We start from the raw sequence: 26,851 nt of genomic DNA, 5'->3' as shown, positions 1-26,851 counted from the left end.
GGGACGCAGTGGGGAGGAAGAACATGAAAAAATGGAAAATTTTTCTTAATTAATCAATTTTTAAAAAAAGATCACTCCAAGAATAGCTATGGTCTACATGAAGTGTCAGATATGAATGAACAATTGATCAACAGCAATACATGTATAAGCCCCTTGAGGGCAGGAAATGCTTTAGACCTTGTTTTCGAAGACCCAAGACCTAGAATCTGGCACAAGGTAGGAGCTTAATAAATGCCTATTAACTGACTGGTACCAACTGCCAAAATGATAACCCCACACTGCTTTTAATCACCTTATAAAGAAATGAAATATCTTTGGCAATTAATTAATGTATCATTTATTATGTTATTCTGCCTATAAACAACATGACCTATTAGATTTGTAAAGTCTTTAAGAATATAACAGAACAAGGCAAGTCTTATTGTCTTCATATCCCAGATTCTGTCTATACTGCCACCCTCTCCCTAATACTCAGGGTATAATGTGGTACATCTGGTAGAAATTCCAAAAATAATAAACAAAAAAATTCAACAAATAATTCAGCAGTTTACATCTCAAGAAGATTATGAAAAAATATGAAGATCCAAAAGGGGGAAAAAAGCAATTCCCAGAATTTAAGCCCTTTAAGTTTCAAAAAAGCATTTAGTGTAGACTTTATTTCCATGTATCTTCCTTCCTATATTCACATATCATACATAGTTCAATTCCAAAAGCAAATACTATTCACAAGCCTACTTTAAATTACTGTATAACAACACAGGATTTTAATTAGTTCCAAATTTTCATTTAGCTTTATTCAATTCAATTATGTACTCTCATGGTCCAATAAACTTTCTAATTATCTTTAAGTTCATTAATGATAACTTTTAAATAGCAATTTAGCTGGTTTTTATTAAAATTTCAAAGAAAGAATAGCCACTATATATGCTAACACCTTCCCATGAATATAGAACTAAAATAGTTAGTTCAGAATATTTGAAATTAATTAAAAAGAACCAAACACACTCATGCTTTAAAGATTAATGGCCACATTAGAAACTTAATACTTTATTTTTTAAATTAACATCTTTAATCTCTAGATACAAGGAAATTCTGTTCCAACTCCTCTCCACCTCTGCAACCATCAATACAAAGCTCAATATTCAAAGATTTGCAATTGCATTTCCAGGAGGCAAAAATTTGGCTAGATTTATAGCAACTATGGTATGTTATAGATGCTTTATCAAAGTTTGTCAAATGGGTATGAATATACCCTTCATGAACTTTATCATCATGCCATAAGTTTCCAACAACATCCATCTGTCATCAGGAATGAAGAAGCACACAAAAGGGAACCACTTTGTCTTTTTTAACCACTACATCTAAAAATCCAGCAGGCACCTCTGCTAAGTGAGATAATTATATCTGAGATGGAAATGACTCTAAAAGTAGGTGGGGAAAAAAAGAAAGGGGCCACATTCTAACATCTACCACAATGGAGAAAGAAAAGGAAAAGAGAACAAAGTGGCAATCTTAGTCAGAAAAACTCTAAAAAGGGCCATTGGGTTCAAGTACACCACTGATATATGCTATTTAAGAAGCATGAGCAAGTCCCTTAACCCTCAGTGGACTGGGCAAATCTTTAAAATAGAAAAATGCTGAGTAGGGTCCAATCTGCATCAGCAGAGGGAATTTCTTCAATAAGAATTTTATATATCAATAAAAGCATGGGACAATTGATGATGAAGATGATGCCACCATGACTACTATACATTTCTACAGCTCTAGAAGACCTTCAAAGTGCTTGATCCATAATAGTCCTTACGTTGTTCACTTGTTCCCCTCTAACAATACTTGCCATAGTCTGCCTCTGTAATGGGGAAATAGGCTTTAAGAGTAGGAAAAGTAAATTTAGCCAGGCAGGCTGGCAGGAGCTAAAAATTCTAATCTGGAACACAGCAAAGGATTGAACACAGTGGACTCTCTCTCTCTAAGGACAGTTGGGGTTTTGAAGGAGTTGGTGAAGTCAAAGCCACTGACTTGAGAGCCTGTGGATTTTGGGGTATCTCTGTGCCTTGAGCAACATCTGCAAGAAGAACAGCTGTCTTTTTTGGTGGACAAGCAAGATACATCATTCTCCCTGACTTCTCTGTGGATTACTTGGCTGTTACCTGTGCTCTTAGACTAGCTGATACATTTGAGCAACAGATCAAGAACATCTGTGTGAGAACCCCATTCTTTCCTTGTGTCCTGGCTGCCTGCCTTAGTATTAGTGAAGGGATTACCCAGACCTTCAACCCTGAATTTATCCCAAAGGTGTTAAGTGTTGTCTGTCCATAGTTATTTAATGTAGTGTGACCTCTCCCCACATCTTTTACCCTTAAAATCATTATTAAACTGTGTTTTGTAACTTCCTCTAGTTTCTTTGCACAACCCAAAGGACTCACTATAATTTAATAGGAAATCCCTGGCGGATTTGGTCTAGAGTGACAGTGCTTCTCAACTGTTACCACCCATTCCCAAGTCCTGTATTTTTAGGTTTGGGTGAGATTTCTAGTGTGGTACTGTGTGTCAAGCAGTTATCTCTTTTCATCCTTCATTCCTCTTTCATCCGTTTTCCCCTCTCCAAACCCCTGTGTGTTTATTTACCTACTTCACCTCTCATCATAAATAGTATGTCTTTTATCTTACCTCCTAAATTCAAGTTACTTGAACATAGAAACTATTACTTTCATCTTTGTCTATCCCTCAGTGCCTGGCAGAGGGTCCTACGCCTAGCGGGAATTCAATAAATGTCCACTAAATTGAACTGCTAGAAATAGCTGATAAAATAGAATGTCTCACAGAGTGAAGGACTAACAATGATGTGATTCTGAATCTCAACACAAGAGAGAGTGGGAACAACAGAACATAAATAATAAGTATCAACTGACTAAGAGGGAGTTAAAAATGTGATTCCGCTAGGCCAGGGGAAGTAGGGATGCTGCACTGGGCGAAAGAATTTACATAAAAGCAGACATACAAGCAGAAGCCTGTGAAAGATGACCTATAGAAGTCAATTATTCTAAATTATTAACTATTAACATATTCGAGTGAAAATCAGAAAGCTTTTTAGCTAAAGAACTAGAAAATTAAAGACTAATTGTGAATGTCAGCTATGTGATTATTTTCAATAAACTGATGCTAAAATGTATTAAAAATTAGTTATAAAGTGATATATTTACTAATAAGAAACACGCCAATGCAATCCTACCTGCCCTTATTCTTCTCCACAGAGAGCTTGTGGACTACTGAGTCTTCTCCAGAAACAGAAATAACACTGAATCAAGTTAAGAAACAGTACTATTGTACATATGTACTACACTCTGCTTGGAGAACAGAATCCAAGAGCTAAAGGGGTCTTCAGAGATCTTCTATTCCAGTCTAACAAATTATCTTTACAGTATCTCCCAACAAGTGGTCACCTCATTTCCAATGGGAAGAGAGCCAGTTACCAGAAGAGTTCCAATATCATGAGACACCCCATTCCAGTAAAGAGAGCTCTAACTTATTAGAAGTGATTCCTTATATTAAGATTGAAATATCTACTTATAACTTAAACTCAACAGTTCTTATTCTATCCATGGCTGAGCAGAATAAATCTAAACCCTCTTTCATGTGACAGTTTTCTTCTAGTTCAGTCAATGACAGGTCTCAGATAAAAGCAATGACATGTGTCACCTAACACCTCTTTCTCTAGGCTGAATATATCTAGTTCATTCATTCAATAAGCATTAAGTATTCTCTTGCATAAAGCACTTCCCTCAAGGAATAATTCAATAGGGGAAGACACGGCAAAAAAGATAAAATACTGTCCACAAATTAATATTCACAGAAAATAGCTTGAAATTATTCATAATTCTTGATTGTGCTTCTGTCTATGGGCTCTGCCATCAAAACTCAGTTGTCTTCTCATTTGGAGACCTTCCACAGCACCTAGGACCGTCTCACATCAGGATATCCCTCTGCCATACAGATACCACCTCTTCTCCACTGAGGAGTTGTTTTCAAGGCCTTCAATGTAGAAATAGGCTGAGTTAGATCAGCCATGTTTTATTTCTTACTTGGATGTGCCTCTGCTATCTTCCCCCATTAGAATCTAAGTTCCTTAATGAAACACATGCCAATATGCCAATGTCCCTTTAAAAATATGTCTAAAACTGAACATACTACACCCAATGACTGAACAGCACGGAATATAGAAGGCTTGTTACAACCTTTGTTTTGAGAATCACTGTAACCTCAGGAATATGATAAAGCCTTAAAGTTTGCAAGTAAACATTTATAAATTTTTAAGTTTATAAATCCTTCATTAAAACATGGTCATTTAGTTTTACCTATATAACTATTACTAATACAAGAAAAAACTAGTTTCTCCCTCCAAAAAAACTAATCAATTTAATATGATTTCTTTTAAAATTGATTAATCATAGTTAAGAAACTAGAAATGAAATAGATTGGCTAAGAAAATTGTAGCATGTGGATATAATAGATTAATTTTGCACCATGACAAAAAGTGAATACGAGGAATTTGGAGAAATAAAAACTTGCATGGACTAATGCAGAGTGACGAAAGCATAACCAAGAAAACAACATATTTGAGGACTACAACTGAACTGAAAGCAAAAGCAAGAAAATAAAATGCATAATGCCTCCAACAATCTGAACTACATTAAATGGGATGACCAATTCTGGATTTAGGACAGAGAAACATACTTCCCCTCTCAATATTGCATACAGTCACATGTGGTCACTAGTTACAAAAAAGGAGCAGTATATTGGAAAAGGGACTATAAGACTTCTATTAAGTACTATAACTAGCAAGATCAATGTATAAGCATTGACTCTTCCACAGAAACTCAGCAAACTACTACCACTACACCTGTATGAAACATAAGCATAGCATTACATTTTTTTTTCTCAATTTACTTTTAAAATCCTGAGTCACTGGAAAGGACCACACCAATGTAACTATCAATAATGTGTAAATAAGTCTTGATTGATGAAACATGTTAAAACCAGTGGAAATGTGCATTGGATATGCGGAGGGGTGAAAGGGGAGGTGAAGGGGAAAGTAAAAACATGAATCATGTAACCAAAGAAAATTTTTCTAAAAAAATAAAATATTTAAATCAAAAAAATAAAATAAAATAAAATAAAATAAAATCCTGAGTCACACTGGTTGGACCCTATTCCTGAATCTCACACTGTGGTAGAGTTTTTGATTAATCCTCCAAGCAAATTAATTTGGTAAGAACACAATGTTAACTATCTTCCTTCTTTCATGATGAACAGGCTGATAATGTATAATGGACAGTCAGAAAACACCAGGCAATAATTAACTCATTAAATTTACTGGATTAATGAAGTTTTAAATTTTTCATTCACATGCCTTTAATTAGTTTTCATTAAGGTAATTTCACAAAAGCACTTACAAAACACTGCTAGAGAGTATTTGGGGATTTGGTTATACCTCTGCATCCTAGGGTATAATGGAGATATTTGTTTACTAAAAACACTCATTTTCCCAATAAGAAAATGATGATTTCCCCAAAAACCTAATTCTTACTTTATCCACATAAAATATAATAGCTAAATATTTGAAATAAACAATGCTAAGACAAAAGGCATAGTCAATATAATGATTTTTAATTAATATCCCTCCAATAAATTAATCTTCTTTTTAATACAGTGTTTTCCTAATATGCTATCATCTTGCCCCATCCCTTCCAGGCAAAAGAAATTAACAATTTAAATGAGAAAATTCTGATTATAAATATTAAGAAATTCGAGTTCATATCTGAAGATGGCCATGGGATAATTTCCATCATTCAAATGGCTTTTTTAAAATGAGAAAAATAATGTTTGAAAATGAAAAAGAAAATCTGGTTCTAAAAGCTAGAAACATTTTTAAATCACATTACTTGACAAGAAACATATTTTTAAAAGGCAATATAGTATAATGGATAAAGAGCTGGCCTTGGAATTAGGAACAGAGGCTCTGTCACATCCTGACTAAGTGATGGATGTGACCAAGTCATTTAATATTTCAGGGCCCCAGACAACTGACCATAAGTGGGAGAAAAGGTGATGACCTGCTTTGATAAGGAGTTTCCTCACTTAGAATTCCTTACTTAATGAAATCACAGATCCAGAATAGTCAAATTCATTATAAACAGGTTAGATTTCATGATCATAAAAATAAAGTACTAATCTAATGAGATAAGATATATCTTTCAAAATAAATGGTCATCACTACTGTAGCTACTGATGATGTCAAAAGTTTGTAAAAATATGCTAGACATAGGATCATAGATTTAGAACTGAAAGGCCATGAAGTCCAGTCCCTTCATTTTATAGTAGTGATATGCCCAGTCTCAAAGAGGGAATGAAAGAGGGAGCATTAGAACGCAGGTTCTTTCCTTTGTACCATGGTATCTTTCCTTGCCCACTGAGGCACTACCAAAAAAAAGATCACAGCCCCCATTCTTTGATGTAGCCTAAAGCCACAAGGCAACATCTACGTTCAGTAAAAGTTTGACATGTGGGGGCAGCTGGGTAGCTCAGTGGATTGAGAGCCAGGCCTAGAGACAGAAGGTCCTAGGTTCAAATCTGGCCTCAGACACTTTCCCAGCTGTGTGACCCTGGGCAAGTCACTTGTCCCCCATTGCCTAGCCCTTACCACTCAGAAGCCTTGGAGCCAATACACAGTATTGGCTCCAAGACAGAAAGTCAGGGTTTAAAAAAAAAAAAAAGTTTGGCATGAAAGTCCTCTAAGTAAGATAGAAATGGAAATTAGTAGGTGGGATGCTCAAAAATTGCTAGGGGAATATACAAGTAAAAAGGTATATATTATTATCAGTTATTGCAAAGTTCTGGCCATCTAGAAAAATTAAAGAGAAAACCTCGTTATATCACCATATTCCATAAATCTACCAGAAAGTATTCCATCACCTTTTATATACCCAAATACCTCACTTAGCCTTTTCTAAATGGAAAGCTTCCCTTGTATCTCTGATGCAACTAATCCCATCTCTTTCTCCTCTAAAATTTACTATCTATATTTCTTCATGTTGAAATTTTATAAGAAAAAAAAATACAGCCTCAATAGCAATTAAAAACAATTAGCCAGGCCTAGAGACAGGAGATTCTGGGTTCAAATGTGGCCTCAGATACATCCTAGCCGTGTGACCCTGGGCAAGTCACTCAACTCTCATTGCCTAGCCCTTACCAGTTCTCTAATCACAGTTCTGATTCTAAGACAGAAGGTAAGGGTTTAAAAATATTTAGGAGAAATAAAAATTGTAAAACATAATATGGTAAGAATTTAGGAAAATGAGCCCACATTGCAAGTTTCAACCTTTGTAGGGAATAAAATAGCAATATATAACAAAAACTACATCTGTTGAAACACTGACTTGATGATTGTTTGGGATAAGTCAGGATATACTCTACAAAGAAATTGTCCAAAAGAAAAAGTAAATGATAGGAGCTATTCATAACATATGAATTTATAACAATGAAAAGATTATCAACCCAAATATTTCTAAATAAAATTGACAATGGAATAATTTTTAATGAAATTTTTGCCTGAAAAACCTTATCTAATCAATGAAAACATTTTTGTACATATACATATAGATATATCTAAAAAAATCTCAGATATTAATCAATAAAAATGACAAGTTTCAGCCTTAAAAACAAAAACTATAAGGTAGAAGATACTTTCAAATCTGTTTCATATAAAAAGCAAAAAAAGTCTTCAACATAAATAATCTGAGTTAATAAAGAAAATAGATGTTTTGATAATCAATGGAATGTTTAAAATACCCTTGAAAAAAAAGCATTTTTCTCAATAATTCTATGGTTTCTTTTCCAAAGCACCCTAATTCCCTTCACAAGTATCCTTATAATATAATTAGTTTGTCCATTCCAAATCATTTACGTCTATTCATTAAAGCAGAAATAAAACAGACCTCTATCAACCTACATTTTTAGTTTACACACATATCAATACAATAGAGTATATATATATATTTTTTAAGACCCTTAACTTCGGTGTATTGTCTCATAGGTGGAAGATTGGTAAGGGTAGGCAATGGGGGTCAAGTGACTTGCCCAGGGTCACACAGCTGGGAAGTGGCTGAGGCCGGGTTTGAACCTAGGACCTCCTGTCTCTAGGCCTGACTCTCACTCCACTGAGCTACCCAGCTGCCCCAATAGAGTATATTTTTAAAGGAATACATTTTTCATTTAGAAATTCACTTATTCTGAATAGTATTTCTTTGAATTTAAGATAAAGTTTTTAAATAATGTTGTGCTCCATGAGCCTCAGCAATGGATCCTGGGTACATATAAGAAGTTTCTATTCAGATAATGGATGTAGGGGGAAGAGAGAAGAGGGAAGGGTGGACATATAACCTGATTCTATAAGATTATGTAATTCCTATCACCTTTACCATTTCCACTAAGGCTAAAAAGTGAAAACATAAAATTATAAAGGTAGGAGAGACCTTAGGGAATATCAACTCATGCAACACAATGACAAACCAGTGATTGCACAATGCTATAGTATCTGATTTTCTCCACTTTAATTTGGTTGCAAATTTTTGACTGATCTTTTTAGGACAGCCAGGACAAGGTAGTGAATAGCAAGATTTGTTTTATTTTCTAAGCTTATAAACAGCAACAAACAACTGAGGTAATTACCCACCTAGCTGTTCTGCCAGCTCTGTGGATATAGGTGTTGGCATCCTCTGGACAATCAAACTGAAGGACCCAATTCACAGCTGGAAAATCTGTATAAGAAGAAATGTCAAATTTTTAAAAATCACTTTCAAAAATTGGCCCCTCCACACAACTTTTATTTAATACTGTGACAGTTAATGAGGACTCTCAGTCACATATCTAACCAATGGGTATCATTTGCAAACAAGATTAAAATTTAAATGAATTCCAAATGCCAGTAGACAATAAACAGTTCTCCTTTGTCTCAATGTGAACTAAAATTAACATTATCTTGGGTTGCTAAATAAAAATGTCATTTGGAACAGAATATAACATAAGGAAGATAGATGCAATATAGGTAATAAAATTCCCTGATATTTAATGATTAAGATGAATGGGATGTGGCCCACTTCTCAGAGACACCCAATGAGCAATAAGCCTACCTTCTGAATTTGTAAAAAGCATCTATCTGGCTGCTGAGCTTTTCATTTCTCAGAGGGGATCTACTTTTGACAATGTAAAGTAGGTTTCCTTCAACAATTTATGAATTTTTTATGAATTTTAGATCAATTTCTATCCAAGGGACAAACTAACTACAAAGTTTGTACAATAAAAGGATCTAGATGGATCAAAATTATCTCGATACCTTATGATCTATTCCAAAGAGTAAAATGTGATTTTTGAAGAAACGGACATTAACAAAGAAAAATAAGACTGCTTGTAAAAGAGGAAAGAAGGCCTTTGGCCAAAAACCAGAAGGAAGTACACTTTATTATCCTGAATTCAGTTGTTCTGTTCTTGGTCACCATGAAAATAACGACAAAAACTGATTTTTCATGTCAAATCAATTTTTTACTCATATTCAAAAAACAAGTCAAATAAGTATTTTAAAGGAGCAAGTATTCAGCCCTATATATAGGACTGCAGAGACTATGAAATTATTCTGATCTCAAAAAACTTACCTTCTGGTTCAGAAGAAAAAATTATAATATACATGAAATAGTAAACAACAAGTCAGAACATAACTGAGAAGTAAACAACCAAACAGTACACAACTGAGAGTCTATGGCACAAACTATACATGTTTTTACAAGTTGTCCAACACCATCTGGGACAGTGACAACGAATATTTTAAAGAAAAAAGTCATGGAAACAATTTTTTCCTCTTTAAAAATTATCCAACAGCAATAAAATATGATCAAAGAATCATAATAGCTGAAAGGTTTCCTGGACATCACACCCTCCACATGAAGTATAAATTCCCTTGAGAACACCTTAAAGTTTTCTAGTCAAGTCAAGAACTTAGCACCCAATGATGAAGTTCCTCCTAAAGAAGACCCCATTATGTTTTTTGTACAGTTCAGTTACAAAGTTCTTTGTCAAAATCTGCTTTCCTAGTTTTCCCCTCTAGATTAGACTTCTGTACTATGGAACCATATCAACTAATGCTAACCCCTCTTCCACATAACAATGTTTCAAATACCGGAAGGCAATGATCAAGATCAACTTAAATCTTCTCTTCTTCAAACCAAATAGACCCAGTCCTTTCAATTATCACTAATGTGGAATGTTTTCAAGCCTCTCCCCTCAACCATATCCTTTTCTAGATATCCTCCAGTTTATCAATGTCCCTCAAACTACAGGAAAAGACCATAACAACATTCTATTTAATCAAACAACCCCCAACCACCTTTTGGAAGAAGGTACAATGGAAAATGCACTGGATTTGGAATGAAAGAACACCAGATTCAAATGAATTTACAGTGAGTAACTAGAGTGTCACAATCTTTCTGGGCCTCATTTTCCTCAGCTGTAAAATGAAAAGGTTGGAGAAGATGACCATTTGGCAGGCTTTTTGCAATCCAGAATTCTATGTATAGGCTGTAATGGATGGCTGTGGAGGGACCTTCACACTCCCAGATTTAATGATTAAATGATATCTATTATCCTCTAACTATAGCCATCTATGTGCATCTGGATCCAGGACAAGGCCAAGACCTCAATAATGAAAATAGTCTGCTAAGAAGGAAAAATAGTTGTCACAAAACACATGTAGTAGATCCCATATGCTTTATTCCAAGAAGATGTCACTCAAAACATTCTCTTTACTTGACACCTACAGAAAACTATCTTGTTATCTAGTTTCTAAGCCACCAGAGATTAGAAGAGAAGGGCTTAGAAGGCAGCACACTAATAGTGACAACTGAAAGGCTGGCAGAAAAATAAGACAAAAAACTATAAAAAGTAGACAGCATAGTATTACAGAATCATTTAGTGTGAACAGTTCTACATATTTTAATAGATATCAACAATATTTTTGTTGCACATCCCCAAATACACTTATAAACTAAATTATAATACAATAACAGATGTTTGTCATGACTCCCTAGAGTCATTTTTAAAAAAGTTTAAATATTCTTTAAACCCTATGGCATTATATAAATGTAAGCTCATATTTAGAGGCAATGCAGGAAACTCTGGACTAATAGCATCATTGCCACTAACTCATTATATGACTGGACAAATCATCTGGTCTCTTAAACCTCATTTTCTTCATAAAATGAGGAAAGTTAATTAAACCAATGATCAGCAAACTAGGGCTTGATTGATGGCCTTTATAGTCAGCTATAATTTGCTGACCCCTTGTTTAAGTTGAATTATCAGATCAATTTCAGGATCTGATAGTCTAGGGTTAGCACTGCATAGCACTTGAAGACGCAAAGTCATGTAAAAGAAGCACAAAAAACAGAAATAAATCTTATTTACTCATGTTCTGCCTCCTGTAAAATCAGAGAGCAGAAAAATCACTCTACTTCAGTTTCCTACTCATTTATATTCTATCAATGACAACTCTTTAAAAATAAGCAACAAACACTGTCATTCACTATAAGCATGGACCCATTTCCAAACTGAAGGTTACCTACCTAGACCCCTTGCTGCAATGTCAGTAGCAAAGAGCACAGCAGATTTCTTGCGGACAAACTCATTATAGACTTCCATTCTTCTCATCTGCTGCTGTTTGCCATGAAGAGCCAGGATGGAAATACCTGGTCGTAGCCTACAGAAGACTCGGAACAGATACTGAACCTGTGAGTAGATGAAAGAGTAAACTTGGCAGTTCTGGAACAGCAATTAGAAGGTAGGATGAGGAGTAAGAGCTTAGAATTCTACTTACTAAGTATCATCAATTTCATTATCACTAAAACTTCAAATTCACCAACCTAAATTGAAAGCATTTCCAAAATAACAAAAGGAAAAGCCTCTTCCCACTTAATCTGAATACCCTGGCTTACACAAGCATTGGGAAAAAAACAATAGAGAAATCCCTGAAAAATTTCCTGGGAGCATCTACTAAAAAATATCTTAAAAGAAAACAAAAGGTTGGAAACTGAAACAGGTCATAAAAACCTAAACATATTTAAATGTTAAGATTCTATAAAGAGGCACTGCTGGGTACCTAAATATCAGACCTATAACTAATTCTTCTTAGGAATTTTCAAATTCTTCACCTACCATCTCAAAAGTCTCAAAAGCACCATGCTCTCTACTGTTTAGGAGAAAAGCACCTCGCAGTAGGTTGAACAGTAGAATAAAGAAGGAAATTAGTTCTTTCTTTGAACTAGGAGACTCCACTTAAAAATCCAAGGAAACAGTTAAATTTCAAATTTTCAAGAGCATTTGTATCATAATTCTACCCAACTCTTCCCCCAAGTCATTTATTTAAAACCCTTACCTTCAGTCTTAAGGTAAGGTTTTTAGGCAGAAGAGTGATTAAGGACTAGGCAATGAGGGTTAAGTGACTTGTCCAGGAGCACACAGGTAGGAAGTGTCTGAGACCACATTTGAACTTCGGACCTCTTTTCTCTAGGCCTGGTTCTCTATCCACTGAGTCACCTAGTTTTCCTCAATGTTTTTCATAATGCTAAATAAGATAAAATATATTTTAAAATATACTAAGTCCAAATTAACCCCTGGACATGGGGCTAGATGCGGAAAATATAGAAGTAATATGTGATTCAAATAGAAAATAATTATAACTAATATTTTGTGGGAAATGGGTTTCTTAAAACATTTTCACAGGGGCAGCTGGGTAGCTCAGTGGATTGAGAGTCAGCCCTAGAGACAGACGGTCCTAGGTTCAAATCTGGCCTCAGACACTTCCCAGCTGTGTGACCCTGGGCAAGTCACTTGGCCCCCATTGCCCAATCTTACCACTCTTCCACCTAGGAGCCAATACACAGAAGTTAAGGGTTTAAAAAAAAAACATTTTCACATTTATTACTTTATTTAAAGTATGGGATATGGAAATTTATTATTAAAGAGCCAGGTCTGGAGAATGGAGGTCCTATGTTCAAATTTGACCTCAAGACACTTTCTCGCTGTGTGACGCTGGGCAAGTCACTTAACCCCCATTGTCTAGCCCTTACCACTCTTCTGTCTTAGAATTGATCCTTAGTAGATGAAGGCCAGGGTTTAAAAAAATAAAAATAAATTTTAAAATACAGTATATGGTATAGGAAGAAAAACTTTGACAAATCAGAAGACTCTAAAGGGTTCCAATTGCTCCTATACAACTTATTAGTCTTGTGACCTCAAACAAATTATTTTTCTTCTCTAAGCCATAAAACAAAGGGGATGTACTAGATAAACTATGAAAGCTCTTCCAGACAGACAATTCCCACTAAGATATTACCACCCCATAGTTTACTGAAGAGATAGTGGAATCAAAAATATCCAAACCTGCATCCCTTAGATGCAATGTTTAAAAAGTTTTAGCTCTTCAAATATAGAAAGAACACAACAAAAACTGACTTAGAAATGGGCAAAAGGTACCTCTTTACAACTGGCAAAGAACACAATACTCTTCTTTTTCAGATGACTCTTCAGGAAGGAATAAAGCACGCTGATTTTTTGGTGCAGCTCACAAATGATATAGTTCTGGTCCAAAGTGGCTGGAGTACTGATTGAATTAAAAAAGGAAATTCCATTTAGCAGATCCTATAAGAAATAAATGTAAAAATCTAGACCTAAGAAACAATCTTTATTCCATTGAAATGGCTCTTTAGCATCTCAAAACAAAATCCTAGAAGAAACAAGCTTCTTGATTCTCACCCCAGGTCTCTGAATGTTCAGAACAACACCTAGAATGCTGCTTTCCTGGGGAATGGAAAAAAAAAAATCTCTAAATTCTAAATTTTAAATACAAATAAACTGGATTGATAAAAATCAAGCTGTTCTCAATTCGAAAGTGATATTCAAAATCCCTTTCACCTCAAAACTATTATGTTCTTCAAGAAATCATTGATAGGACTATTTGTACTTATGAAATTATAAAAGGAAACTTGCTGATGCATTCTTTCACTACGTTCCCTTTGATGTTCACAATAGATTCAAAAGGTTCTAAATTGCTGTCTTAAATTATTTCATAAACAAAGAATGAATAGAAAACAACTATCTACAATGCTTCCCTTAAAAGGTTCTTAAATACAAATTTTGCATACTGTGTTAAATAGGTTGTTCATAATAAGTTCTTTAAAGAAAAAAATTTAGTATTGACATTGAGTAGAATCCCCACAGTATCTATTTATTCAAGCTGCTGCCAGTGAGTAGATTTAAAATCACAGTGTACTGAAAGTCATAATTGTAACCAGCACCTCTGTAGGTTGTCTTACTGTTGAGAGCAATAGAGAGAAACATAGTCTGTCAGTATAATCTGTGAATAATCCCATCAGATCCAGCTATAGTTTACAAGATCTCTGTAGCTGATGGTTGTAACCACTCTATGTGATTCCTCTCATTAATAAAAGTTTTATAAATCACTTCAATTTAAAAGAAAAGGGTTTGAGGTGGACATGATTGGGGATGTAGACTCGAAACTACCACATCAATGCAACTATCAACAATTTGGAAATGGGTCTTGATCAAGGACACATGATAAAACCAGTGGAAATGTGCGTCGGCCATGGGTGGTGGGGGGGGGGGGTGGTGGAGGGGGTGAAGGGGAAAGTAGGAGCATGAATCATGCAACCATGTTAAAAACTAATATTAATAAATGTTAAAAAGAAAAAAAAAGAAAAGGGGAAATTATGTGGGAGGCCAATAAGAGAAAGTCTCAAATAGATAAAAATCTGAGACTCCTCTTTTGACTCCTTTTCTGATCCACACCTTTCCTTAATGAAAAGCTTTAAGCTCCTAACAATCCAGCTGTTAAAGGGTTAATATTCTCTCCTTTGGTCAGAAATACAACTGTTTTTGTTTCAAAAGTAGTTCAGCTACTCAAGGTCATAAATTCCTCCAGGAGGGGCATTTCGCCCTGGAGAAAATATTCCCTGTCACAGCCTTCTGATAAGGACCCAGAAGAAGTTTGATCTTAGCTTTGTTCTATTTAGAAGCTAATGAGAATCTTTGTGTTTTGATATGACATAATTTGTGTTTCTGTGCAAATGTAAAGTTTTTTTGGGGGGGTTCTTTTGTGTGAAGTGAGTCTTGAAGTATATATAATAAACTCCATGCTGCAAGAGACATAGCAACAGAGCATCATCATGAGCTGACAGAAAGACCTGTCTGAGTCCACTTATTTCTTATCAACTAAACCATCATTAGCAAATTATCTGGAGGTGATAAAAAGATCTTGAGAAGCTTTTGGCTGGTAAAGTTTTCTTGAAAAGCCAAATAAGTAATGAAGTATTCATGTGTGCTTTGCTATCTTGTCTGGGATACTTTACATATTTGTTACTTTGTTTTATGTCTCCATTATAAGGGAGCAGAGATCATCAAACAAAAAAATACAAGAATAATGCCAAAATTTTCCATGTTTCAACCACCTTCCAAAATAAAGTTTTTTGAGAATGTCTAATAATCAATACTCAAACATTTGTTAAGCACATACGTTAGCACCGTGGATGCAAAGGCAAATAGCAAGAGAGATTGATTATGGTCTCCCTTTTTTTCCTGCTAGAAACACAAATGAATTTTTTAAAAGGCCAAATAGGAAACAACAAGAGAAAAGACAAGTAAAGAGCACAAATCACCACTCATAAAAATCAAGTTAATGGACATGAGAATTCCAAAGATTCTCTCCTAACATTGCCTCACACCAAGTATCATAAAAATATATTGTGGGTTAGTTATGGCAAAGGAAGACCTTAGATATTGAAGCATTAAGAACTGAAGGGGGGGAAATACCAGGGCACTATCTGGAGATGGGGAAAACAAAGACTCTAGGGGACCAGGAGGCTGCTTCTGAGTAAGCTATCATCAGGAGAAGGAATAGTATAGGAGTAGGCCACAGAATTTGCTTAACTAAGGGCTAAGCTCCATCGGTTCTACTAAAGGTAATGTTATCTACAATGCTGCGAATGTGCTCCAAATTGCTTTCTAAATTGTGGTAGCATGAGGGAAAACCCCAGTAACCCTGTCTTACATTTGTTTCTGCTTACAAATAAAAGACAAAATCTGTTCACTAATTAACTGAAAAGAACTTTTTCTGATCATCTACTAAAGAAGAATATTAATCAAAGTCATCTTGCAACTTCCAGTCCCAACCCAACCCAACCTTCTCTAAAGTAATTTCCAAAACCCCAGGGGTCAATTCAGACAAGTCAAGTTGGGCATAAAGATAAAAGAAGTACATGGCTATCCCTAAAGTGAACTATTCATTAAGTTCAGACCTTTAGAGGTCTGATTATTGAAAACATTTCCAAACAGCATCTAGCAACCTACTGAAGGCTAAGAGAGAGACCTATAAGGGTGGTGTCAGGAGAGGAAAGGAGAAAAGGGCACTCTAGAGGGTCTCTTAAGTATTTACAAGAACCCAAAAACCAAAGATAGGAACTAAAATAGAAGAACTTTGGGGAGCAAATGAGAAAGTTCCTCCAGGTCAGAAACCTCAGAACCAGGATACTTTGTGGGGTGCTCAGGTGTCCAAGACAGTGGTTATTGTAATTCTTACAGTAATATAACACCACTTTAAGCAAAACTTCCACAGATCTATAAAATATCTATAGGATATTTTAAATGACTTTTTAAAAATATCTATTATGAATGATTACAAATAACACAAAGTATGTGTTAAGAATATATAAACATTTGCAAATCAACTTTATTCCAAATTTAACAAAATTACAAACAACTTCAATAAATGAGGTGCAATTGCCATAAATATTTTATAAAAAGATCAGATTATAAGCTATACTTTTATCTAAAATCTATACTGTAGGGGGCAGCTGGGTAGCTCAGTGGATTGAGAGTCAGCCCTAGAGACAGAAGGTCCTAGGTTCAAATCCAGCCTCAGATACTTCCCAGCTGTGTGATTCTGGGCAAGTCACTTGACCCCCATTGTCCACCCTTACCACTCTTCCACCTAGGAGACAATACACAGAAGTTAAGGGCTCAAAAAATAAATAAATGAATCAATCAATAAATAAATAAATAAACGGATGAATGAATGAAATCTGTATTGCAGGAAATTGGAACCCTCTTTAAATGGGTGTTACTTTTTAGTGTACACTCTCTTTTCCCCAGACTTTCAGAAAGATCTTATTTTGGAGCAAGGACTTATATGCAAAAGGATCCTATTTTCTGAACCAATATAATAATTGGTAACAAAATTGATTTATCCATTAATTTTTTCAACAAGTATTTATTAAAATCCAATTATGTTCCATACACTGTATTAAGCCCTTGGAATACAAAGAAAAAATTAAATAGTGAGTTAATTCCAGTTATCCCAGTCCATTCCCCTCCCAAAAATAAAGAATCTCACGTGACCCTGAAAGTTGGGAACATGTATTATGATGGCCTCTTAGACACTGGACCTTCCAGGTCAGTTTTGGCAAGTAAACCTGATTCTAAATGTAATCCTATTGCCTCTTTAGATGTAGTAGTGGTGTCAGGAGCACCTCTAAAGGTCCTAAAGCTTTCTCCTCAAATGGTGTCTGTGGGACCCCTCTCAGTGGAACTTTTCCTTTTAATGCCAGATTCACCTACAAATTTGTTAGGGAGAGATCTTTTATGCCTTTTGCTCCTTTTGCCTTTGTTAATTGTCACACTGATGATGATGGGTGGACTCCCATCAAAATGGTTACAACCTGTATCAGTGACCTTTGAAGAATTTAATAAGCTAAAAATCTCAATTGATTTTAATGGGTCTTCAGAAGTAATTTTCAGATATCTAGAAGCACCACTACCTCGCCTACCTTTGACTTGTGCGTAACAAGAGGTAAGGGCCCATTGAGTAGTATTAAGTATATGGGGAGACAAAGTGAAGTGCAATAGCACTATTACATTCCCCACCTCCACATTTATCTGTGCTAGAGAATGGCTTAAAAATGAAATGGATGGGACATATAAATACACACCTTTTATGGCTTACAATTTAATCCCGAAGAAGGGAGAATTTCCCATGGGGTTTGGTGATTCCTGGACAGTTCTATATTTGTAACTCTTCAGCTTACTCTATCCTTCCACCAGGATGGTATGGTACTTGTGGTTTAGCCTATGTTACTCCACCTGTATCTGTGCATGAACACTATACAGGCTGGACAGACAAATTCACAGCCAGAAATCCGGGTTCTTTGTGGCATTCTAGACACAAGAGGTCAAGAACAAATTCAGTAGCTTCTTCATCAGCAGTACAGAGGTTTTTCTGGGCTCTCCTGCCAAATTTTTGAATGATGGCAGTAATAGACTCTATTAGAAATATCTCAGCTAAGGTTGAAAAATTGGCTCAAGACACAGCTCAAACCATCTCCCAAACCACTAATGCCATCACCTATGTATAGGAAAAATCTGACTCCTTAGCAAAAACAGTTTTGCAAAATCGGCTGGCCCTTGACATGCTTACAGTCTCACTGGGTGGTGCATGTGCCTTTATTAATCAGTCTTGTTGTTCTTACGTAAATAGATCTGGAGAACTTGTGACAAATATCCATGAGCTTCAAAAGCTTTTAAAAGACACAAAATAAGCAGCTATAGAGACTCATGTGAATCCTAATGATAGCTGGTGGAACCTCTCATGGCTGCAAGGAATGGATTTGTTTTCAGTTGTCATAAAATGAGCTCTTGGGATTTTGGACTTCTTAGAATCTATATTAGTTGTTGTACTATTTTTTTTAAAAAAGCTTTTACCTGGTGAAAAAATCATGTACACTCACATGGTAGATCATGGCTAAGTTAAAAGGGAAATAGATCTCATTTTTGAGCAAGAAACCTTTGTCTTGTGCCTCTGCTTGGCTAACACATTGTCACACTGAATGTGAACTATGAATTTATAATTTTTATATTAATAGGTTTTCTTTATATTTGCAATAGGATATTTGATTTTTTCTTTTTTTCTTATCTTTTTTAGTACTTGAAATACATGGAATCGGTATTAATATTTTTGATCTTGAAGGATAAATTTACCATATCTATTAGCCCTAATATCAATGCATACCCAAAAGCTTAAGACTATGGAAACTTGCCAATGATTGTTAAGTATTATGGAACTTTTTACTAATAACTGTGTCTGATTTCAGAAATAGGGATCACAAAAAGAGCCACTGCACAGTGTCGGGAAGCACAAAGTCAAGGAGACCAATAATCCCTGTGGGATTGATGAGAATCTGTACCAAGACATGGAACTTGTTTTGGAGGTTCAAGGAAGCAGCTGTTTGACAATTTCAGACACAGGACTCCCTTGTGCCAGATTTCCTACAAGTAACTTAGTTTGGCTTTCCTTTTGGCTCTACTATCCCTGAGAGTAAAGGTAATTTTAGACCAGGGAATCATACTTCCCTTTTACCTCAGAATCTAGTCCCTTTTCTCTTATAGTTTGGCAATTTTCTATAATCCTGGCTGCTGATAGGTAAAGTGTTATATCACTGCAATTGTCCTACCAGCTTGTGGGACATATGTCACTTTAATTGGGTCTTGCTGGTGATTCAAGGATTTGTTACAAGTTTATTCTTTTTTATTCATAATTTTATGTATGTAAGATTTTGATATTTTGTTTTTATTCAGAACTGAATTTTTGCTCTTTTATTTGGGATATTTTTTGGGTTACTGGTTTTCTTTTGACAATTGATTCATATACCTCATAATTCAACCATGTATCCTGGGTTGATTCTGGTTCTTGGTCAACACCCTCCCTCAGAGGGGATTGTGTAATTATCCTAAAATCCAAGGTTTAAAATCTTTTGGAGAAATTTCAGGAAACTAAACTGGTCAGGAATCAAGAAAGTGGATCTTTTTGGAGAAGATGTGGCAAGGATGCCCGTGGAAACTATACACTGCATCAAAAGATCCATAATGAACTTTGGTATATAATCAACTATGTAAACTCTTATGCCCAAGGGGACTGCCCCCAATTGGCTTTTTGTCAACGCGTCTATCAAACAATGTTTGGTTTCTTCCTCTTTTCTTTCCCTCTCATCCCCAAATCATTATAATAGTCCCCCTTTGTAAAAGTGCAATAGGTTATGCACCTTTAGTCAGAATTTTTAGAGGTATAAGCTGATTATGTGAAATGATTCATTAAGGAGACTAGGCATATAAATCTGGAAGATTTCAACATGCTCGTCTCCCAGCAGAATCACAGGAGAATTGTGTAGAAGGAGTTTCATCCCCACCCCCTCCTATATTGCCAACCTGGTTCATCTCATTTTGCATGCCAGGGCTGTGTCCATTAACATAAATAAAAAGGTGTGGTTATGACCCTACCAGGCTCTATTCCCCTGGAGGAGACAGTGGAGCACCATGGCTAAGTCAGCCAGCCATGTGGAGGACCACATGGTCAGAGTTAAGATTAGATTAAGCTTAAATCTCTACATATCTGCTTTTTCTATTTCAAGTGATTATTAATAAACTTTATGGAAAATAAGAACTTGGAGATATTAATTTAAATATAACAAAGTTGACTATTTAGAGAAAGTATATAATAGAAAGGATAGGATAGGTCATTTTGTAAAATGTTTCACAACTTTATTCCCATTGTTTGGGGAATTATTTCAGCTTGTTATATTTTCACTTTAAAATACTGAGAATTTTGTTTTAAATTTGCCATGCTTTGTTTTGCATTTGCAATTTTGTGGGAGCAAGAATTTTTTTTAATTTAGTAACAATATGAGTATCACTGTAAACAGAATCAAAACTGGAGTTGGTTAATGTAATTATTTATTTCTTGACTAGGGATTTGATCCTTGAACTAGTTTCTCCAATATCTGTTTCACTGTCAAAGTCAGTTATTGACACTTTTAATTTTCTTCTTCAACCATTTTGATTTTACTCAATTATCTACAGTATTGCAATAAATCTGTGACCTTACTGAAATCAGTACTCAATCAATAAGCATTTATTAAGCACCTACTATGTACCAGGCACTATGCTAAGTGCTAAAGATTCAAAAAGAAGCAAAAGATAATCCCTGCCCTCAAGGAGCTCACATTCTAATGGGAACTCCCTGACAGTGCAGATCACATGCCCCGCCATCACCTTCTGACCTTATACAATTCCTATCCAGGTCTTCAATAAAGGACCTACCCAGAAGGATGGAGCGATTCCTCTAGGTCTTTTAATATTCCAGGGGAAATGGTGCAGCATTCAGGATGTCTTTATCAGATAACTTTTGCTCTAGCTTAGCATATATTTATTTAGTCTGTCCTAATCTCCCTACTAAAGGTAAAAAGGAATCACCTAACAGTTCATCTTGGTCTCTCTTCTCTTCCCACATCATAGTGCCCTAATTGTTGACAAGTAACTATAATGCATGATTGAATGGTAAAGTACTTAACACTGTCTCTTACTAATCTTCATAGGAGCAAGAATAACATTTTATTCATCTTTATACTGCCTGTTGTACCAAGTACTAAGCCTTGTACACTTAAGTCAATGCCACAAATATTTACTAAGCACTTACAAGGCACTACAGAGTAGATACTCAAATAAGTAAATGACTTGTTTCATTTTTGGACCAGGAGGTTACAAATAGCTCAACTGAGACTACTGGGTCTCAGAAGCAAAGTAGAACTGACTCCAAGGACAACAGAGAACAAAGTGGTAAAAAATAAGAATTGGATTTAAGGCAAAATCAATCGTATAATATGAACATAATGTTGCCATCCAGGAGTCTTAAACTATACCTAAATTCACAAAAATATTCTACAAGTCAATACAAGGCTGGATCATCATAGGACTAGATTTCTACAAAAGGATTTGTTTTACATGTTCTATTAGAAAGCAGGTGGTCTAATGAATCAAATGCTGAACTTAAATCATCTGACATAGTGTTCCCTAAGCTTCAGTCTTTGATTTTCTTTTCTTCTCACTACACTTTCTCCCATGGTCATTTCACTCATTCCTACAACTTCTACTCATCTCTACATAGATAAGTCCTAAAGCTATAAATCTAACTCTGATCCTCCCATTATTTTTCAGAACTTCTATTTCTATCTAGATGGCATCTATCTAATATACAATAATTCCAAAATAAAGTTCATTTTTTATTACCTTTTCACTAATGCTAATCCTCATTAACACCTTACCTTCCTATTGTTCTCAATGGTACCACCATTTGCCAAGATACTCATATTCAAAACTTTTAAGTTCTTTCATTTTGTAATAGGAAAAAGATAGATAGGATAAGATTTAAGAGAAGTGGGAGGCTGTCTTTAAGGCACATACTAGGAACTCAAGGGAAAGGATTTTAGCAGGCAGAAGGAACAGTTTAGAAGTGACAACTGGTATAGGTAGCTTAATCAGCTTTTGAGGAACACCAGAATAGATAGAAATAGGGAGCTGGTATAAGTTAGCGGGAAGACCAGAAGACTCCCTTTTGCAAGGGACACAGAAGGTTGTTGGGTAAATAGCTAGATCCCTTAGAGTTAGGGACCCCTTGTTCTGATCCTCAGTGTATATCCCTTCTTATAATAAAAGAGATACTGATTTTATATTATCAATTGTCTCCAAAGTGTTTGCACAACTGGCCCAATGAGAGAAAGTGATTCTGCTTCACTCTCATTAACCGGAGGTTAGAATACTTGGAGATCCAAGCTAGGGATCTCCACTATTTCACTCTGATCCATCTGGGTCTCTCTCTACCTTATATCTTTTTTTAATTTTTACCTTTTTTCTTGTACCTCACACCTAATCATTTCTTAGATCCTATCAATTCTGTCTCCACAATACTATTCTCATTCATCTCTTTCCCTCTATTTCCACTGCCACCTCACTAGTACAGTTATCACTCAGCTGGATTTAAAAACATTCCACTCTCTCAATATTCTCCTCTCCTTTCCAATCAATATTCTACCCAACTGACAAATTCAATTTATATTTTAAAAGTTAATGGTGGACAATCAGAGGAAGAACTACAGGAGTGGAAACAGAAGAAAAACAATTGCTTGAACACACATGGGTTGAGGCGGACATAATTGGGGATGTAGACTCAAAACTACCACACCAATGCAACTATCAACAATTTGGAAATAGGTCTTGATCAATGACACATGTCAAAACCAGTGGAAATACGCATCAGCCATGGGGTGGGGGGGGGGGGAAGCTTGGGGGGTGAAGGGGAAAGTAAGAGCATGAATTATGTAACCATGTTAACTTTTCTAAAAAATAAATATTAATAAATGTTTAAAAAAAAGAAAAAGAAAAGCATAAAAAAAATTTTTGAAAAGTTAATGGTGGCATTCCTCTGCTAAAAGTCTTTTAATGGTTCAATACTATCTACCAAGAAAAATTTTAGCAGCTTGGCCTGGAACCCAAGATCTTCCACAATCTGGTAAAGAGGATGTTTATCATAGATAAAAGATGAGAATTATCTTAAGCTTTGGATCATAGTTTTTATGAATACTAGATGCTCATTAGATAAAATGTTAGGTGATCTTGCTCTGTTCAGCATAAAGGACAGAACTAAAAGTAAGAATAAATAAGAAGGTGGAGAGGGGCACATTTAGATTTGGGCCAATGTAAAACTTCCTAAAAGTTGGAGATATCCAAAAAATAGTAAAATAGAATAGATTATCTATTAGAGGTATTAATTCTCCATCACTGGAAGCTTTCATACAAAGTTTGAATGCTATATCAATATGGATGCTCATAAATGATTTGTTCACAAATGGTTTGAACTAGATGGCCTCTGAGTTTTCTTACACCTATAATAAGATTGTCTGATACTACTCTAAATTTTCCATAATGCTCTCCTAAATATAGTCTAATTTCCAAGCAGGTCTCCTGTACAATCTGAATGACTTTATTCCACTTCAATGTTTTGCTCACAAAATAACCCCAAACATGGAGAGCATATCTAGGGGTCATTTTTCTCAACTGTAAAATAACCAAGATATATCTCAATGTTATAAATAAATTATTATAAGAACATTTAAGTAGCACCTTTTCTCATAAGGCAAGGCGGTAAGCAGTTAACAAATGCTTTTTCATTCATTCATTCATTCATTCATTCATTAGAGCTCTAATTTTATGATCCAATTATCTTTTTACCACAAATCAATAGCAATTCTAGTCCCCTAAAGTATGAACACAAACACAATCCAATTCCAGATTTCTAACTCTGGGAGTGAAATTTTTCTTTTCCTGTGTGTTCAAATGGAGAAAAACATGGAAAATTCTATTCAGAAATGCCTTATGAGAAAAGGTGCTACTTAAATGTTCTTATAGCCTTATGTTCAATGGTTTTCTCTAAATATGAATAAGTTTTATCACATCTTACTGTGCTATGCCCTACTAATAAAAACAACAAAAACAAAAGCACAAAAACTGTATTTCCAGATAGAAAAGGGAGGCTAGGGATGGCTCTGTGATTGTACTGATACAGGGAATTCCTAGGTGAAGAAACTTCTGTCAATAAAGGTTGGCACTTCTAATTTATAAGCAAAGAACTGCCTAGAATACTACCAGGTTAAAAGGTAGTTATGTGTCAGAAGCAGAACCTGAACCCAGGTCTTCCTAGATCCCAAGCCAGCTCTGTGTCTACTAAATCACTCTGACACCCTGAGAAAACAACCTATGGAGAAAACAAAATTATCTAGCTGACATAAAGAGAAAGACCCTGAGTCAATCACATTATAGGTTTAATAGAAATTACCTACCTGTATTTTGCCTTTTCATGGACCCAGACATAAGCAGGGTCCTTCAAGCTTAGACGTGCAAGGTCCTTCACAGACTTGGTCTGTGTTGCTGAGAAAAGCAAAGTCTGACGTTTCTTAGGAAGATTTTCTATAATAGCATTCATTGTGTCAGCAAAGCCCATGTCCAGGATTCGGTCAGCTTCATCAAGTACTATAAGAATAATGTGAAAAGATATTACCCAAGCAGAAAAGGAACATAAAATTTCTGATTTGACTTTTTAAAAATGTTTAACTACCTGTTAAGTTTTTTGCATTCTTTAGTTAGATTCTATAAATAAACAGGCTCATTTTATATAACTAAAAGCAAATGTACTTGTTCATGAAAGTCTTAATGACTCTGAGGTTCATATGCATTCACAAAACAATAATTTAGAAACTCATTTTAAAGTTTTGTTTTAATTCAACAAATACAAACATTTCTACAGTTACAAATCTATACAGACTTGCAGAATCTCCATTTATTATTTCTATAAACTCACCCAACATTTGGAGATTGGTCGCATGAAAATATGTTGTTTCATCCATGTGTTGAAGCAGTCGCCCAGGCGTGCAAATTAGTATATTTATTTGATTGATCCTCTCAGATTCATGCTTTAGATCCTGAAAATAATTATTTCTTTGAATTACACCTTCAATTCGCTCAAAGTTGCCTTGTGTTCTCAGGCAACAAGCAAGTCAACAAATGGCTTTTTATCATCACAATCTGAATGCTCTAGAAACACAAACTCTTCTCTTTCTGCAGTAGTAATGAATTAAGTAAACAGAACCAGGAAGACAAGTTATACAATAACAACCATAACTACAAAAAGCTTAAGAACTCTGATCAATAGGGAAAAAGACTTGTACAAAAATATTTATAGCCATGCTCTTTGTGGTGGCAAAAAATTGGAAAACGAGGGTATGCCCTTCAATTGGGGAATGGCTGGTCAAATTGTGGTATCTGTTGGTGATGGAATACTATTGTGCTAAGAGGAATAATGAACTGGAGGAATTCCATGTGAACTGGAATGACCTCCAGGAATTGATGCAGAGTGAAAGGAGGAGAACCAGGAAAACTTTATACACAGAGGCTGATACACTGTGGTACAATCCAATGTAATGGACTTCTCTACTAGCAGCAATGCAAGGATACAGGACAATTCTGAGGGACTAGTCATGTTTAGAGGAAGAACTCTGGGAGTAGAAATACAGAAGAAAAACAACTGCCTGATCACATGGGTGGATGGGGATATGATTTGGGATGTAGACTCTGAACGACACTACTGACCCATCATTAAATTAAGTAGTGTTTAGAATAATTTTCCAGCAATAGGAATGAAACCACATTGTTCTTTCCATATTCTTACCAGATTCCCTTTATCCGCAGTGGTACACATTTCTGAGACTGCTGACTATCATCTCTAACCATGGAAAAGGACAAAGTTAATTGGCCCACCTGAGGATCAAATTCATGATTTTGACCTCATTAGCACCATGCTTATAGCCAACTAAGCCAGTGATGGGCAAACTACAGCCCGCAGGCCAGATGCGGACCCCTGAAATGTTCTATCTGGCCAAGTGACATTATTCCTAATCTGACGAATACAATAAGTACAATACAATGAATCTTCAAAAGAGTTGCCTTAGAAACAGACTGGCAGATGAGCATTTCCTTTCCTTTGGCCCCCTCTTTAAAAAGTTTGCCCATCACTTGGAATACTACTGTGCTGAAAGGAATAATGAACTGGAGGAATTCCATGTGAACTGGGAAGACCTCCAGGAATTGATGCAGAGTGAAAGGAGCAGAACCAGAAGAACACTGTACATAGAGACTGGTACACTGTAGTAAAATCAAAAGTAATGGAGTTCCGGGTTAAGATGGCGGCACAGTAAGAAGCAGCTCTTAACGTCTCCTGACCAAAACACACAAAACTCCTCAAGGGGACATAAAAACAAGTCCAGGCGAACGGAGGAACCCCACAACAGGGCACAGCGTG

At 35.5% G+C, this 26,851-nt stretch overlaps 1 protein-coding gene across 1 annotated transcript in view; it reads right to left on the bottom strand.

Annotated features, from left to right (window-relative positions):
- The window catches only part of DDX10 (DEAD-box helicase 10), a 286,236-nt gene that overhangs the window by 235,667 nt on the left and 23,718 nt on the right, over window positions 1-26,851 (bottom strand). The window contains exons 6-10 of the mRNA XM_044669140.1: window positions 25,355-25,475; window positions 24,837-25,026; window positions 13,579-13,705; window positions 11,670-11,832; window positions 8,732-8,816 (exon numbers count right to left, since the gene is read on the bottom strand). Coding sequence (XP_044525075.1) covers window positions 8,732-8,816; window positions 11,670-11,832; window positions 13,579-13,705; window positions 24,837-25,026; window positions 25,355-25,475 — 686 coding nt within the window. The remainder of the gene's footprint in view (window positions 1-8,731; window positions 8,817-11,669; window positions 11,833-13,578; window positions 13,706-24,836; window positions 25,027-25,354; window positions 25,476-26,851) is intronic.

Source organism: Gracilinanus agilis, chromosome 3 (genome assembly GCF_016433145.1).
Source record: "Gracilinanus agilis isolate LMUSP501 chromosome 3, AgileGrace, whole genome shotgun sequence".
In the NCBI taxonomy this organism is placed as follows: domain Eukaryota; kingdom Metazoa; phylum Chordata; class Mammalia; order Didelphimorphia; family Didelphidae; genus Gracilinanus; species Gracilinanus agilis.
The sequence above is the reverse complement of the archived record's forward strand: the minus strand, read 5'-3'. Positions and strand labels throughout refer to the sequence as shown.